This window comes from Notothenia rossii (genome assembly GCF_949606895.1).
Source record: "Notothenia rossii genome assembly, chromosome: 1".
Taxonomy (NCBI): domain Eukaryota; kingdom Metazoa; phylum Chordata; class Actinopteri; order Perciformes; family Nototheniidae; genus Notothenia; species Notothenia rossii.
This window is the reverse complement of record NC_136912.1, coordinates 19816409-19832759: the sequence shown is the minus strand read 5'-3', so window position 1 is coordinate 19832759 and position 16351 is coordinate 19816409. Positions and strand designations below refer to the sequence as shown.

Below are 16351 nucleotides of genomic sequence, written 5' to 3'. Positions count from 1 at the left end.
AACTTGATTGTAATACATTGAAAAACACTTAAAGGCAATCAAATATATGACGTGATTGAAAATTAACCAATGTCAAAACTGCGTATGAACATTTGAAGAGCTGTCAAATGTTTCCTGTTAGTAAGAAGTGTTTAATTTAGAAAATAACATTTCATTACATTGTGCAAATGAAAACCATCAGACACACTGTATTGATCCACATCTTTTAATACCCACTTTTAGAGATACAAAATAAACCTGGCAAAAGAAAGTCATTAATTAGCATTAACCATTGAAAGGTACAAAAATAATAAAACAAAATATATAAATTAAAGCTGATGAGAATATCCCTTAGTAATTACAAGTCTGGACTGCGCACATAGACCTGGAATGACACAGCACCTTTCAGGTATGTTTCACTTCAACCTTTAGGTATGTTTCACTTTGTACTGAACCGTCAGTGAGCCTCAGCAGTTCACATGATACAGTTTAGTGCAGCGATGACTCACAGTGATGCATTTTCATGCAGCAACCACAAGGGGGTAGCATGACACAAGTAAATCACAGTGATCCACACACCATGCTGATTTTGCTAATGCCTTTCTTTCACATCCTGGCCTGCAACAGGTGCTGTTCACTCACTAGACAAGAAATAACAAAGCAGTGTTGTCAGGCAAAAGGCACGGCTGCTTTGTGCAGCTCTTTGGCATCTCAGTGTAACATCACATTACGATGAAGCTGCAGTCATCACCAAGTCATGAAAAGATCAAATTAAAAAAAGAAAGCCGAGCATCCATGATATTATTGCATCAACATGAATAACTACATTCACAATGATAGATTTAGATCATTTCAATTGCCAGCCATCAGCATGCACAGCCGCCTGGGCTGCTGCTGGGCGTCTCCTTCAGGCCGGCCTCATTCTGATTGGCTGACGGACTCGAATCACCGTTGACGCTCTCGCTCATCTTCTCGCAGATGACGTCCACCAGCTTGTCAAAAACCTGCTTTACATTGATGTTGTCTTTGGCACTGGCCTCAAAGAACTGGAAGCCTGCAAACAGATAGACGAGTGACAATTCAATCATTTGTTTATATAATTGAGTTTGTCTGGTGGGTGCTTGCAGAGCATGTCATGGGAGTGAGGGTGTGTCACTAACCGAGCTCTGAGGCCAGTCTATGGGCATCCTCAGTAGGGACCTGCCTGTCCTCCTCCAGGTCCAGCTTATTGCCCACCAGCACTACCTGAGCGTTGCCCCACGAGTACGTCTTAATCTGGGTTGCCCTGGAAACACCAACACAACATTTTCACAAAAGCTTTGCTGCATTTCCTACAGCCAGTGGTGGAAAGAAACAAAGCACATGTAATCTGTGTGTGCTGTGCTCATATGCAGTTAAGTGCTTGGATTTAATTTAAGCAATTTGACATAAAGCTACTGTACTTTATACCTTTATGACACTCCATTTCAGAGGAGAATCATGTATTTTTTTATACACACAATTACTGGACATAAAATAAACACTGCTTTCACACACACATGTAAATATATCTAATATGTATACATGGTCAAATATGTATGTATGTTCATTTAAATTCATTAAATGTTCATTATTTTATCATTTTTAATTGTTATCTTTGATGTTATCCTTCATTTTATTAATCTGTGTGAATCTGTGCTGTCCTGCTTTTCATCCTTACCCTGTTGCTGTTAAGGTCCATCTTATCTTATCTTGTCTTTTTACGCTGCATAGTTTGAGAAATTCCTTCCTCTACACATTCTAATATACTTAATGGTTTTATGGTAAGATCTGCAGGTCTACCCACCAGTCCTGCACAGCACAGAAAGACTCCTGACTGGTGATATCGTACATGAGCAGGAACCCCATGGCTCCTCTGTAGTACGCTGTGGTGATGGTCCGGTAGCGCTCCTGCCCTGCAGTGTCCTGTAAACACACAACACACCTGAGAAATGCATTTCTTTTTCTGATTTGGTGCAAGGTCCTTATTGTTTAAACAGCTACTCAAAGGAACATGACAGGGTTAACTCTGTGAACCATTGGGTACCAACCCTGGGAACAGAAGCTAATCCCTCCCATCATGTGTTGGTGTGGCCCCACCCTGTTATACACCAGGATATGCTCTCTGCTTCTTGGCTCTGCCTTAAGGATAAGAAATAGAGATTTATCTTTTCTAGTTTATGCTGTGGTCTGATTGCGGGAAAGCTGTTTGTGCATTTAACGATAACTGATGTGGATATGTTAGAACTGCACCCAGAAAAAGCTGTTAAACTAATAGGTTTAAATCTTCTGCCCTGATCAAATTAAGAGCCAGCTGCTGTCATGTATAATACAAACATACCTCCTAAAGATGGAGATTCAGGGCTTGACCGTGCATTACATAGTAGATTAGTTACCGCTGTCTCCAACACCCTTATGCCAAACTTTATGCAGAGTCTTACAAAATGAGTTTAGCTTGTTTTAATAGCCCCAGGAAACCCATTCAAGTTGCAGCCAATTCCATTTTACTTGGCACCTTCCTCGTGTATTAGTATGCAACTGTACTATTGTTAAGCAGAGCAGAGAAGGCTATGCTGAATACATTAAGCTACAAAAAGATGTATTACTTTAATCTAACAGGAGTACTGTGGGTGAGCCCTCGCCTTCCACTAACGTTCAGCGATACATCTGTCCTGGGTGTCAGTGTGCGCAGTAAGCACATTCAGCTCCAGCAGCTCGAACCCATGCATCTTTCATGAATCCTGCTCTCTGGGGACCATGTTAGACATCAACTGTCATTAACTCCAGAGTGTGAGAAATGAGTTTACGCCACAGCCATGACAGGCAGCAGCGTGTAAGAGGGCAAGCTGGGGAATGAGGTGAGGATAAACAGTCTATGTTGTTCAACAGTACTTTCAAAAGAACCCCTTGGCTGGAGATGTGTTATAGAACCTCCTAACCCCAAGGTAAATGCTGTTAATTACCTGCAGTAAATTACAGCTCTGATATTAAATAGACTGCAGCGTTTCATACTCAATTTGGATGATGTATGGTCCGTCAAGCCGGCTCGTTCTGTATGGTATAATATTTTATCTGCTGTGGGGAGTGAAATCCTTCCTTAGCATTCTCCAGGAAATTATTAGGAGCTCTTCAGACCCTAATGATGTGAGGGTCGCATATATTTTCTAAGTGACACCTCTGCTGTAGGCTGACTAGACTCATAATCATTCAACTAACTCAATTAGTCACATTTTTGTTCTTCTCAGACTTGTTTTGGTCAAAAGATGGACAACAAAGAGTCTTATGGTTATTTTCTTTCTCCTCATTGAACTGAATGATGATATGGGCATCAGTGAAATGGGTTTTGGAGTTGGATACCCTACTGTCTGTTTTCTACAATACTTAAGCACCATTGAAAACCTGCTATGCTTCACTCATGGAGAGTGTGATCAATCTATGTTTTGTATATAGTTGGTTATTAATGGCCATTAAACTTTTTTTGCCCTTTTTCATTAATTTGATGGTCCAATAATAATGTTAAGCCAAAATGAGTTTAGTTAAAGACAATTTACATAAATAAAGTATATTGAAATGAATGGGAGAGATGACAAATGCTTCCATAACCAACCTAAAACAAGAAAAGGAATCTGGATTTGAAAGGATTCATTTGACATGCTATGGTATCTATGTTTTCGAAAGTGCAAATAGTATTGTAGCGGCGAAAATCAAAGAAATAAAACTGAAAATGTACTCAAATAAAAAAACTGCTGCAGAAGCAAATGTATTATTATTAAGTGTAATTATTTTTAATAAAGTAATTCTTTATGCTTTTATTTTGAAGGTGGTTTTGGGCACCAGGTGATTATGTATATAAGTTGGAGACAGGTGGTGGGATGGTCAAACCAGAGACCCCTGAAAGTGCTTTCAGATCAACGGCTTTGAACCAGTCCCAGCTACATGCTAAATCTGCAAAAGTATAAAAAAGTATATAAGTACAAATCCAGAAAAGATTACTTCTTCTATTTTTTTCAGACGGTCTGCCATTTATGAGTCAGAGTGGTTAAAAAAAACTACTCCTATTAGGTTTTTATACTCTGCACTTTAAACTTTTTATGTGCCAGATGAATTAGAGTGAAATCTTGTCGAACTGTAACACAGTACCAGCTTTTACTTCCTTGGTTCTGCACTGAGCAAACATCCATCAGTTTGTTCTGGCAGACTTCCACTCCTTTCTCCCTGCTGCAGATCAGAAACTAGATTATGTGGATGTCATGGTAAACGTTTTGAAGGTGAAGGAATGTAAATATGTTTTTACTAGCTTTGCTTTTTGATTACTTTAAAGAAGAAATCCTGTTATTTATTTAAATAGCAAAACGCAACATCTTGCAAGAAACAGCGTCTGAGGGCTTCTTAACATTTAATAAACGATGAATGTGTCATACTCACTTAACGGGAAGAAGCTCAGCTTTTAGACAATATTAACCATGTTTAGCTAAATGAAACAAAAGGGTAATAACAAAGGCTCTGAAAAGATGTTAACGCAATTAGCACAGAACTCAAGTTAAATCCCCTTGATTAGCAAACTGAGATTCCACAGATTCCAGACGTATAAGTATCATCACTGAGCGATCAGAACTTGCGACATGGGAAGCAAACAAAGACATCACACAACGTAGCATTACAGAGCAAACACAGGAGAGATTCTTAGCTAGGCTGTTGTTCTGAACAGTTGTGTTCAATGGCATTAAAACGATAAAAACGCTGCTGAAGGTTAATCCAATGTGTCTGTGTCACTTTGAAATGATTACTGATAATCCATCTTCATATTTATGTCAATAACGGAGATTTCATATTAGCTGCTACGAGAGTGTATGACAGCTTCCGGTTCCGGGGCATTCTGGCTACGCATCACTCATTCACCAATGGGTAATGTTTAGATGGATTTTATGAACTTCCTCTCGATTCTATTGGCTCTAATTGTTAAAAAGAGGTGTCAATATGACACTATCAGATGTTATAGTTCGGATTCCTAAAGCTTTTAGTCTACTATCCCATCATTCAAGGGTAGTTTTCACTATAAGTCATGTTTTTTTTTGGACGGACACTATAATTTAATTTCTTTTACTGTGTTCAATCTGAATTTACTTTAAAATAAAAAAAATCTATATTGATTCTGACTTTTCTACATCCAACTCACAGGTTTGTCATTGCTTTGAGAAAAAAGATTATTAATTTACCCTTTTTAGAATTGAAGTTATAGTCAATTGTTCTGGGAATGTCATTTTCGAGCCTGAGGCCTGAAAAACAGGCTCGGGGTTTAACTGGACTACAATTCACAAAAAGAAAATCAAGAATGAGCTATTCAAAGGTTTGCTTTATTAACAGCTTCTTTAAAACCTTAGTTACTAACAATATTGTCATTTCTAACTGGTGGGAAGTTATGCTGTAAATAACTTTAAAAATAGTTTCAGAATGATGCCAACATTTGTTTCTGGCCATCTTTCAGTCTTTCTACCCCAAAATCCTTTGCTCTAGATTTATATTAGTTAACTATTTCTCATTCTTAGTTTATCTATGAAAAAAGACCTCTGTAAAAATGGTGCACCAGAAAAGCTCTACATCCCTTTTTGGTAGGTTTATCAAGTGGCAAGCTGAATACAGTCAAACTGTCAATTAAATAGATGAAAAATACAATATTTCTTTAGTATATCAGCATATTCAATGAAAGTGTATACTTGCATAATTCCTGAGATTTGTTAGGTTGTATCCACATAGTTGAATTCACTTATTTTAAGTTGTTTTGGCCAAAGCATCAGCTAAATAAATGTTAAGTCCCCGTCTTCCTCTCTCAGCATATTTCAAAGATCAATGTGTATTCTCCAACTGACCCAGATCTGAAGTTTGACCCTCTTGTCGTTCCTGTGGATGGTCTTGACTTTGAAGTCGATTCCCACTGTGCTGACAAAGGCCGACGTGAAGGAGTCGTCTGCAAAGCGGAACAGGAATGAAGTCTTTCCCACGCTGCTGTTGCCGATGATCAGCAGCTTAAACATGTAGTCGAAGTTCTGGTCGGCTGCATCTTTATGCTCCTGGCCCGCCCCTGGATCTCTGGTTAGTGCCATCTATTAAAAGAAGAAGGACAAGAGAAGAAGAATGCAGACTCTAAACTTTATGAATAGATTGTGAAACTCAACTTGATAAAGTATCCACAGTCATTTCAAATGTTTCTAATGGAATCTAGGATAAAGGGGGGGAAATGTGATTCATTCTCAAATAAATATAGCAGCAAAAAGTATTTTGTTTTCAATGTGAGGATTGGCTGCTCTTCTCACTTTTATATCAGTGTAAATAAATACCTTTTGGTTTCTGACTGCTGGTAAAGTCATTTGAAGACATCACATTTTGGTTTTATATAAGCTTAATCCATTCAAAAAAGACAAAATAACCAACAGCCTTGCAAACAATACAGCAGAAAACAATAAACATTAAATGTATACATATAGACAGAAGAGAAAGATAATCAATAAAGCACCTTTTGAATAAACAATACAAAATATAAAGAATACTATAAAAGATCAACCAACAACTAGGGCTGCTCGATTATGGCAAAAATCATAATCTCGATTATTTGGGTCAATAATTGATATAACGATTATTAATAACTAAATGGATTGTTATCCATTTACTTTGAAAACATCAATGTATTGAAAAAAAAAATGTGTGTATGTTTTTAACAGTTGATTACCTTGAACCTTAAGTGTAATTCAATTGAAAAACCAATAAAAAAAAAAATATATATCTATATTTGTTCATAATCGTTGCAAGCCAACATCGTAATTGCGATTCAAATATGATTAATTGAGCAGCCCTACCAACAACAACTAATAAAAACATAAAAATATAAAAATATACACATAACACAAGCTTCTTAAATGTATAAGATAATTGAAAGGGCAAAACTGAGTGGAAGAAATATATTAATAAATATATACATTTAAGAAACTATATGAAGCCTGGAGTTCTCTGCGGGCCAGGGGTAAATATCTTAACTGAATATTTTAACTGATGAAAAAAACAAATGGGATTAATTCTAGCCCCTGCTAGATACCAGTGTATTACAGAAGCATTGCAACATGCAACAAGTATGCCAGCTATGTGCCAGGCGCAGGGTGCTCAGCTGATAAAGCCCCTATCATATAGTAAGCATTCGATATGAGTAATAAGTAGGCTCCATATCTTCCTCCCTGGCTGAAGCTGGCTTATTTAAAGATTGGTGGGGTTGGGGATGTCTGGGACAGAAATGTGGAAAGACAATACTCATTTGTTCAATTGAGAGAGTGAGGAATCCCAGCTATTTGAGAATTCACACACACAGGCCTGAAATTCATCCACAGTAAAAGCTGAGCAGATGTTGGTAAATGGACGTGTTGTTTTAACTATGGTCTACCTCCCCACCCCCCAATATTCTTTAGCTCTCATCCCTGTGTTATGAATCACAAACAGGGCCGCTCCTTCCACCCTCTATCCGTCATCCCCTGCTTGCTCTGTCCATTTGTCACATGGATGCGTTTAGCAAAACTTATGGGATAAGTGGACGCGCTGAGCGGTGGGCGAGGGGGCAATATATTCTCCACCCCTTCCTGTACATTTCATCCATCATCCACCTGACCTACTGACACTCCCATTTAAACACACCAACACCCATTTATCTTCCTTTACTTTCTCTCTCATTCTCACCCATCTATGCATCCCTCCTGTCATCATCCATCCATATCTCCCCCCTCCCACGCCACACTCTCTCCTTCCTCCACCTTTCTGCATCATAAGAAAGCTGACCAATGCATTCATCCTCACATCCTCTACCCCCCTCCCACCCTCTCCCCTCAGAGAGGCTGAGCCCAGTCCTGTTGTACTCCCTAATAGCTGAGATCTCTCAGGAGACATGCTCAGGAACATCACTTCCAAGACCTTAAAGAGGGACCGGTTGCTGTGCACTCTCAGCAAAACAACTAATATCCGCGCATGCGCTAACACGTCAGTAGGACAATACAAACAAATAGCTGTTTTGAGGTTTATTACTCGGGATGCTAAAACTAAAGCAACAAAAAAAAAAGAAGGCCATTTCGCATAAAAGCAGCATAATACTAAATATGAATCATGAACAGATGTTGACACCTGGCATAAAATACATGGAAATGAGTATTGGAAATGGGGTTTGCAGTTAGCTGTGGGGACACATGGGCTCGTGACACTTGTTCAAAGTTAGAAATAATCTAAATAAATATATACAAACCAGCCTCAAGTACGAGTACGACACACGCAAAGTTTTCTGAGATAAAAGGTGGACAATGTTTCACAGTTAGCCTAATTTGCCTACACTGCTCCACCATACGGTAGCTCTACCGAACCGATAGCATTAAAACAAACACTCCACTGTTTTTGACAACTGTGTGGAGAGTAAATTACCCTGGATGTGGTTTATAAACACGTCTCCTCCGTCCTTCCCGCGGTCTTCCTCCTCTACCTGAAGCCGATGGGTGTGCGCTGCTGTCGGGCGCTGAACTTCACGCGCTCCGCTCCGGATCTCCAGGCTGTGCATGCGCCTGTCAGGACACCACCGTGCAACGAGTCAAGTCAGCAAGGATATAGAAACAGAACTTCCGGTAGAACTTTCAAAATAAAACCATTCGTTGTCTTTCAATCTTATGTGAGATTCAACCAGACTGTATATGTGATCCTGTGATGATAGTTCCAGAGTTGCTGTAGTATTTATTTTTTAAGAGCTGTAACTGATAATTCTTTAATTAATCCAATATTGTAACGATTTGAAATTGGTCAGAAACTAGTCAAACGTGCGAAATGTAATGCATTGTGTTGACTAACCAAGAGTGTGAGAAACTTTAGATATTCAATATCATGATACAAATTAAAGATTTGCAGCAAACTGATTAATTGACATACATTTCCCATGGTACTACATTGACAGTTTGCATGATCAGTTGTGCTGCCAGACTTTTAATTTGAAGGTTGACTCACTTTATTTCCGGAACTATTCTGTCGTAATTGACGCAGACTCATTCGTTACTTTTATGCGTCCCTGCTGTAAACAGTGTTGAATGGGACAGGCATTACGCGGCACAAGTAACGCATCCAAACTCATGACCTCTCCGTTTAATAGGTCACATTAATACCGTGGCTAAAATATAGCAGCTGATTCGTAAGGTCTAACATTCCCATTTTAAACGCTAAACTTTAAGATGTAAATCTCTGAAATATTACGAGTCTTGAATCAGACAAACCCAAGTTCTGGTATTTTCAACAAGCATCATCCTGACTGTGAGCAATGCAGGGGAGTCATGCACCCAGGCACATCTTTCATGTCCAAACGGGATAAGCTCTACTTGGGTTTGCAAAGCACAAAGAACAGTTTTGTTTAGCAGCGAGAGAACCCGCATGCTTCTCTGCTGTAAGGCCTGATTGCGAATGAGACAGAGTAAATCATGTTGGAGCAAGAGAAAATCTACAGCTGCAGGGCAGTGATGCAAACAACCTGCCAAAACTGCAGTGGGAAAGACTTTTTTTATTTGTACTTGGCAACACATCGTCCCTGAGACTGCAGTAGCAGACACTAAACAACACACTATTTACAGAAAGTGTACTTCAGACTGGAAGAATACACTCACTGTGAAACGTTTTTCTTACCTAGCTTTATGAACACAAAGAAGAAGGTTGACAAAAACTCTAAACATGCAATGTCGACCTATGACATAATATACAGAAAATACAACAGTTAAATGTTTTTTTTAATTAAGAAATGTTCTAAACAAAAACAGAAGCATTCTCTATAGAAGCAATGGATATTAGGCTCATCTTAGCTCTGTGCCAAAAAGTACAAAATGTACAGGAACTCTCAGATGCAGAACATTTTCCGATACATATTTAAAATAAAACCTGTATCAGCTTGAACAGTTACATTGTCACTTTGGCCAAAAGCAAAAGTCTGTTTCGTAAAATAAGAACATATAAAAGTCTCTAAATGCTTTATGGCCCAGCTGACCAAACGGTTTTTACATGCATACCTTCTACTTCAAACGTTGAAGAGCTCTGACTTATTACTCATCATGGCTTGTCAGTGCTGGGTGTGGTAGGTTTGTCAGCAGGTTTTGGGTCACTTAAGTGGAAGTATTGGGCTGGATCGCTGTGCAGCCATAAACGTTGGAACTCTTTGAGGAATGGACCCACCAGGTCCGGATCCTCGGTGACGATGACGTTCTCCCTATTGCTCTGCACCGCTGTCATCGTCCAGTTGAGGGAGCCGGTGATGAGCAGCCGGTTGTCCACCACCGCAAACTTGTGATGCATGTACACAGAGCCCAGGTCGCAACGCGCACAGATCCCTGGGGAGCAGAGAGGGGAGAACCAGAATCAGAACACCTTCAATCGTCCCACAGAGGAGACATTTACATTTGTTACAGCAAGTAAAGAGAGGAGGTTGGAGAATAGTGTTTTAGGCTAAGAGATTGTTCTTCAGTATGTGCAATGTTATTCTAGGTTGCGCTCAAAAAACCTCAATATAAAGCAGGGATGTTGAATACGACATAATGTTCTGACCTGACCAGAGGAAACAAATAGATGGTTTATATTTGTAGAAAACAAGTGCCTTTAAACCTCAGCACTTCTCTACAGACTAGTTATCCCCATTGCAACAATGTGTGTAAATGGGTGAATGAGGCAAATTGTAAATAGTTGTTGTCCCCTTACAAACCTAGGGAGACATTATGGTATAGCAGTACATTTATCATTTAAAGTCACATGAATGTTTTCATTTTCCACTTCCTTTTTCTTGTTCAGACTGAGAAGAAGAATCATTTTCATAGAGAAACCCAAGAAGGAGCTATGACATCTGACATACATTTTAAACCTTTATATTTATTTCACTTGTCTTGATTTCTCAAATATACAATATGTATGTTTTTCTATGATTACTCTCACCTTTTAAAAAAAAACAAATATGTTCATATTCTGATAGTGTTGAGTATTGCAAATACAAGTCTGCTTACTAAAGGTCTGCAAAGTAAAAAAAAACATTAATACAAGTTCTAATACAGAACAAATACAAAATGTTTTAACAGTTTGTAAATAAATTGTTTTATTTTCTATTGTGTTCAAGAGAAACTATCTAAGACAGAAGCATTATTTTTGTATGATAAAATATTGGGTTTGCAGATTGGACTGCAGGAAAAACTTTCAAGAGAGACATGCAAATTCTCTCTTGAAAGGTTAAGTGCATGCCCCTTCAAAGAAAATGAAAAACAATTACCACAAATGTGTTTTTGATAAACCATTTCTCTTGACCCCCTAATTGCAGTGTGTAAATGCTTTTGAAAATATGTTCAACTCAAAGTGAAGAGAGTCAAAAAGCGATCTTAAAAGAGTAAATGCAACTGGCTATTAAAGTCTGATGTCTCTCCAGTTTCAACCCCCACACACACACACACACACACACACACACACACACACACACACACACACACACACACACACACACACACACACACACACACACACACACACACACACACACACACACACACACACACACACACACACACACACACACACACACACACACACACACACACACACACACACACACACACACACACACACACACACACACACACACACACACACACCGTTATTTGAGGATAAAAAGGTTGCTGTAAACAAATGGACAGATTATGAAAAAGGAGCTTATTGTGCCAACGTGATTCTCACATGGTCTGCAGTCAGCATACACACACTTAGAAACACTCTTCCTAATGAAATGTGCTGCTTGCTTGCCAATTTCTTACTTACTTAATTCTTACTTAACAATATGCAGAGGTAGTAATTTATTAAATGCAGAGGGCTGAGAGAGAAAGGGAGTCTGACACATGACACAACATCTTTCAGAGCTTTCAGGCCAAGATTATAACTCTGACTCTTAGAAAGCCTTGTAGTAGAAACCTCCATTCACCCAGATATTTCCTATCATCTTTTCATTCACCTGTTAGGAACCATCTAGGACTTACTGACAATAACACTAATAGTCCGAGAACACAGCGGGAGTACCTTTTACTGAGGTAGACCTGAGTCATAGTTCCCGTATTTCAAGTATAATATGACGAGATAATGAGTGAGGTACATGTGCCTTTTGTAACAAATAATATCTCTAGTAGGGCTAAATATGACCCCCTGGACCTGCTTGGTGTATTGTTCGGCATAGTGATGCTTCGTTAAGGTGACAATTAAAATCCCCAAGCATGAGGACGTTTAATTTATGATGATTTAAAAAATAAATAGATCTGTTTGTCTTACCGGCTCTGCGAAGAACCCCTATCTGGGAGCCATGGATGGCGGCGTAGTCCTTGTCGCAGAGGACTCGGATGGGGACGCCCCTACATTGCAGTTTTAGCACAGCCTTGCATAGGTCCATGTTGGAGAAGGCAAATACACACACGTCCAGAGAGGAGGAAGCAGACAAGATGCAGCGGAGAAGACGAGTGAAAGAGGTCTCTACGCCGTGAGGCAACGAGCAACAACATGACCTGGAAGAGCAGAAAACAGGAGAAAATAAGTGTGCTGATACTCCAAAGTGTATACTAAACAAGCTTGTTTCTGTGTATGCAGTTTCCTACCCTCTCTTCAAGGTTGCAAAGTTACAACAGCTCTATTCAGAAAGGAATGCTGTTGTATATTTTAAGATGGCAAACATGCTTATAGCCCCACTTTTTGGTTTCTCTGTATTATTTTATTTTTAAGTACTTATTAAGCAGGTAAAAGACAATTCTGTAAAGTGAAAAACAATTGGGATGAGGAATGGTTATTGCACTGCCTAAATCCACTTACTGAGAGCATCTAGGGGCTATGAATTTTTCCATTAGAAACCATTATCACAACACGCTTGACAGTGATACAGAGAAAATCATATAGCTCTCTTTTACTCAATGTAGCAATTTAGTTCCACCTACTGAGGCAATGAGGGAGCGAAGATGTGCTCCAAGCAGGCCATCTCTGAGGGGAAGAAGAGGACCTCAGTGCGGGCTCTTTTAGGCCTGAGGCGATGGAGGAGCCAACCCAGCAGCTCCACGCTGAGAGAGAGGGCCACCAAACCCAGACCCACCACCTTCACCGTCCACATACCTGACATCTCTACAACAATATCATGGATGGTTAAGATCCAAACATGTAGTGTAACGCACACTGTCTGAGCAACCTGACCTAACTGGAAAAGTAAAACAAATTGTTGTTCACTTTTTTTTTTTTTTTTTAAATGGTATTTAATCAGTGGTTGAAGAAGTAATGTCTAGCTATAGCGCTCTCTAACGTTAGTCGATAATTGTAATATTATGCTATATCCTTCTAGTCCACAGAAGCCGATATTTGTCTAGCTTAGCAAGGACATTGATTACAAGGTGTTGGTTATTTGTAAGATATCATTACATATCAGCACAAAACACTGACGAAAGAAGCAAGACTACGGCACAAATGTCATGGAAACCACACTAACTGTCAATATGTCAAAAATATGTAACACACTTAAAGTATGAGTATTTATTCAGGTCATGTTAAACCATAAAATACAAGTATTTTTAGACAACACAACAAACCTGAGAGCTAGCTTCTGTCGCCACCACGCGGGAGTAGGTCAGGCTGTCTCAGGCGTTGATTCGTCACAGTCAATCGACTTGACTGACGTGTCAGAGAGCCAATCACTAGCCAGGAAGCATTAGCTCTCCTCCAATCATATAATGCGAACCGTTGACGGTGCCGGGGTGTCTGCAAGCTTTTTCTACTCTACAGCAACGTGTATTTCCTACGAGCAAAGGTAAACAAATTACACTTTTACTACACCTCGTTTAACAATCCCGACATGTTTACCAAGTACGGTTAATCGAGGTGTTATCAAATCTGTTTACGTACTAGAGTCCATTTAACTATTCGTCGTGAGGCGATTTATGTTGTACTGGAGATCAACAACAAACATGCTAACGTTAGCCTGCTAACTTTAGTTGCTAACAATATGGAGCGCCAGCCGACTGGAGTGGTTTTCCATTCAAGAGTTTTATTTGAACTCCTGTTGATTCTCCTCCAAGCACATGTTCTCCTTGTTGAAGCTGCCTGTTTTTGTCTACTCCTCACCTCCTCACACAGACTTGATTTAGTTTGTTTGAAATGGGTCGTCGCAAGTCTAAAAGAAAGCCCCCTACTAAGAAGAAGATGAGCGATTTGGACTCTCAGTTCACCTGTCCGTTCTGCAACCACGAGAAGTCATGTGATGTCAAAATGTACTTACAATTGCACCAAACAATCCACTCATCAGCAACTAATTCAAGTTACATTTGTTGGTATTTCAGGTTGATGTTGCTAACTTTTGTTGTGCTTTTTCTGCACACAGGGAGAGAACCAGAAATACTGGAATAATATCATGCACAGTCTGCTTGGAGGAGTTCCAGACGCCCATTACCTGTATCCTTAAGCAAACGAATCATCATCTTTTACATACATGTATAATATTATTAATGACAGAACCGTTCAAACCACGTTTTTTTTTTACAATGAAGTTTCAGTGGTTTTTGAAGCGTGCAATGTTAACTTTTGTTTTTGATAATAGTAGTTCAACAAAATATTTTAAACGTTTTCTTGCTAGTTTGTACTGCAGGCATTTCCACTGGATCCAACGTAGGGCCCAGTATAATTTATATGAAATGCTTTACTGTCTATACTATCTTTTCCAGCATCATAAAGATCTCTGCCCACACTTAAACAAATTGATTAAATCGCTTCTTCCCCTTTTCACTTTCCGAATACATAACGGCACAATACCAAGTCTATATTTTTTAATACATAACCATTCTGGGGCCTGCTTTGAAAAATCTTAATTTTTTACAAATGTGTGTATTCCAATACAGCCAGCTTAATGTGCGAGTCATTTTGATATCACATGAGTAGGGGTAGGGGGTCTGAATATGATAAGTAATACCTTTTTCAGAAGAGTCTTGATTTACAAAGTTCATATCATCCTGCACCATCACAAAACATTTTTAAACTCTTCAGCAACAAATTCTCTTCATCCTTAACCCATTGCTCCTCAGATCTATCGGAAGCAGTTGATGTGTACAGTGATTGGATAGATGCCTGTGAATCAGCCAATCAGTAGCCTTTGTGGAGTAGGATGTGATTCAGGGAGGGGATGAGGATGTGCCTGATGATCCTGGGCCCATTAGGATCAGGCTGGTCAGAGGACATTTATACAACTTTTTATTTAAAAGCTTTTATATGGTTACTTAAGATTAAAGTTCTGTGAACCAAAGTTTCACTTATGTGGTATTCAGCACAAAGAGGCTCTGAAGCTCTCCTTTGTCTCATGACTTCTCTTTCTTTGTAATGTTTCAGCCTGCAACTCTAGTGTTGACTATTGAGATTTATACAAAAATAGTGATCTAACCTGAATAATCTTTGAACTTTGAGAGAGATTTTCTATTTTCAATATTAGTTATTTTAAATGTATTTGTGTAGTCTTTCTGTTTAGGTTTGTAATGGCTATATGTTGTTAGGTTCAATAAATATCATTTTTACAAGAAGCCTGTGTTGTCAGAAAACAGGCTATTGGCATTTTTATGTAAAAATCAATAAAAAGTTACATATTTTTGGTCAGCATTATGAGAAAAATATGTGAATATACAGTATGGACCTTCTATATTATACACTGAGATGAGTTGCAAGGCCTAAATGAGGAAAGGAACCCTCCAGATGTTCAAAGTTAAGGTGTGAGTGACCTTCTTCTTTTGATGAATGTAAACACAGTTCATGAGTGATGCCACGAGTTGTTTCCACAGCTATCCTCATAAAAACCGTTGTGTCACAACATGTCATTCCACTGGAGAGAGGAATGGAAATGTGTAAGATTTATGCTTAACTGCTACATTCACAGGTTCTGAATTTTTCTTAGGAAATTCTGTTTTCAGTTAATTGTATGTTTTGGGCTTAAATGTTAACATTTTTTAAAATGAGTACAAATGAAATCCTCAAATCAAGTGTTAGTATTCAGTGTTTATTTTACCACGCATTAGCCTCCAGTGTTGAATAGCATAGAGAAATGTGTATTTTTTTCTTTTAATGTTTTGAATTGGATAATTGTGATCATGGAAATAAAGGAGTAATAAGACTTGATGCCAGCATGTGTCTTCATTTGACTGTGTAATGAACTTAATCTACTACATTTCCTTCGAGAACCAACACACTCTTTATGTGATCAAGACGTGGTTGTTTAAACTTGGTTGGATGTAAGTCTTTCTTCAATGGGGGAATATGAAACAAAAGGTAGTCACTA

General features: G+C 38.8%; 3 protein-coding genes across 3 annotated transcripts; 1 reads left to right on the top strand and 2 right to left on the bottom strand.

The window, feature by feature from the left end:
* Positions 1-189: 189 nt before the first annotated feature.
* On the bottom strand, positions 190-8603 carry rab3da (RAB3D, member RAS oncogene family, a). Its single transcript, XM_079655544.1, has 5 exons — positions 8443-8603; positions 5865-6098; positions 1805-1923; positions 1140-1264; positions 190-1033 (listed from the first exon to the last, which is right to left on the bottom strand). Exons 2-5 carry the CDS (start codon positions 6096-6098, stop codon positions 846-848), a joined length of 666 nt encoding a protein of 221 aa, XP_079511670.1. The 5' UTR covers positions 8443-8603; the 3' UTR covers positions 190-845.
* Positions 8604-9761: 1158 nt separating this feature from the next.
* Positions 9762-13768, bottom strand: pld6 (phospholipase D family, member 6). The gene is made up of 4 exons (XM_079655531.1): positions 13629-13768; positions 12990-13170; positions 12337-12566; positions 9762-10373 (listed from the first exon to the last, which is right to left on the bottom strand). The coding sequence occupies exons 2-4, from the start codon at positions 13166-13168 to the stop codon at positions 10096-10098; spliced, it is 687 nt and encodes a 228-aa protein (XP_079511657.1). The 5' UTR covers positions 13169-13170; positions 13629-13768; the 3' UTR covers positions 9762-10095.
* Positions 13709-16186, top strand: LOC307022692 (transcription elongation factor 1 homolog). Its single transcript, XM_079655558.1, has 4 exons — positions 13709-13846; positions 14173-14306; positions 14417-14487; positions 15114-16186. The coding sequence occupies exons 2-4, from the start codon at positions 14194-14196 to the stop codon at positions 15176-15178; spliced, it is 249 nt and encodes an 82-aa protein (XP_079511684.1). The 5' UTR covers positions 13709-13846; positions 14173-14193; the 3' UTR covers positions 15179-16186.
* Positions 16187-16351: the final 165 nt, after the last annotated feature.

Coding starts and splice junctions, on each gene's coding strand:
- rab3da (XM_079655544.1), bottom strand. CDS start 6,098: ATGGCACTAACCAGAGATCCAGGGGCGGGCCAGGAGCATAAAGATGCA. Junction 1,924..5,864: donor GGGTCAAACTTCAGATCTGG/GTCAGTTGGAGA, acceptor GTGTGTTTACAG/GACACTGCAGGGCAGGAGCG. Junction 1,265..1,804: donor TTCTGTGCTGTGCAGGACTG/GTGGGTAGACCT, acceptor TGGTGTTTCCAG/GGCAACCCAGATTAAGACGT.
- pld6 (XM_079655531.1), bottom strand. CDS start 13,168: ATGTCAGGTATGTGGACGGTGAAGGTGGTGGGTCTGGGTTTGGTGGCC. Junction 12,567..12,989: donor TTCGCTCCCTCATTGCCTCA/GTAGGTGGAACT, acceptor CTGCTCTTCCAG/GTCATGTTGTTGCTCGTTGC. Junction 10,374..12,336: donor AGGGGTTCTTCGCAGAGCCG/GTAAGACAAACA, acceptor TCTGCTCCCCAG/GGATCTGTGCGCGTTGCGAC.
- LOC307022692 (XM_079655558.1), top strand. CDS start 14,194: ATGGGTCGTCGCAAGTCTAAAAGAAAGCCCCCTACTAAGAAGAAGATG. Junction 14,307..14,416: donor AAGTCATGTGATGTCAAAAT/GTACTTACAATT, acceptor TTCTGCACACAG/GGAGAGAACCAGAAATACTG. Junction 14,488..15,113: donor GTTCCAGACGCCCATTACCT/GTATCCTTAAGC, acceptor ATTGCTCCTCAG/ATCTATCGGAAGCAGTTGAT.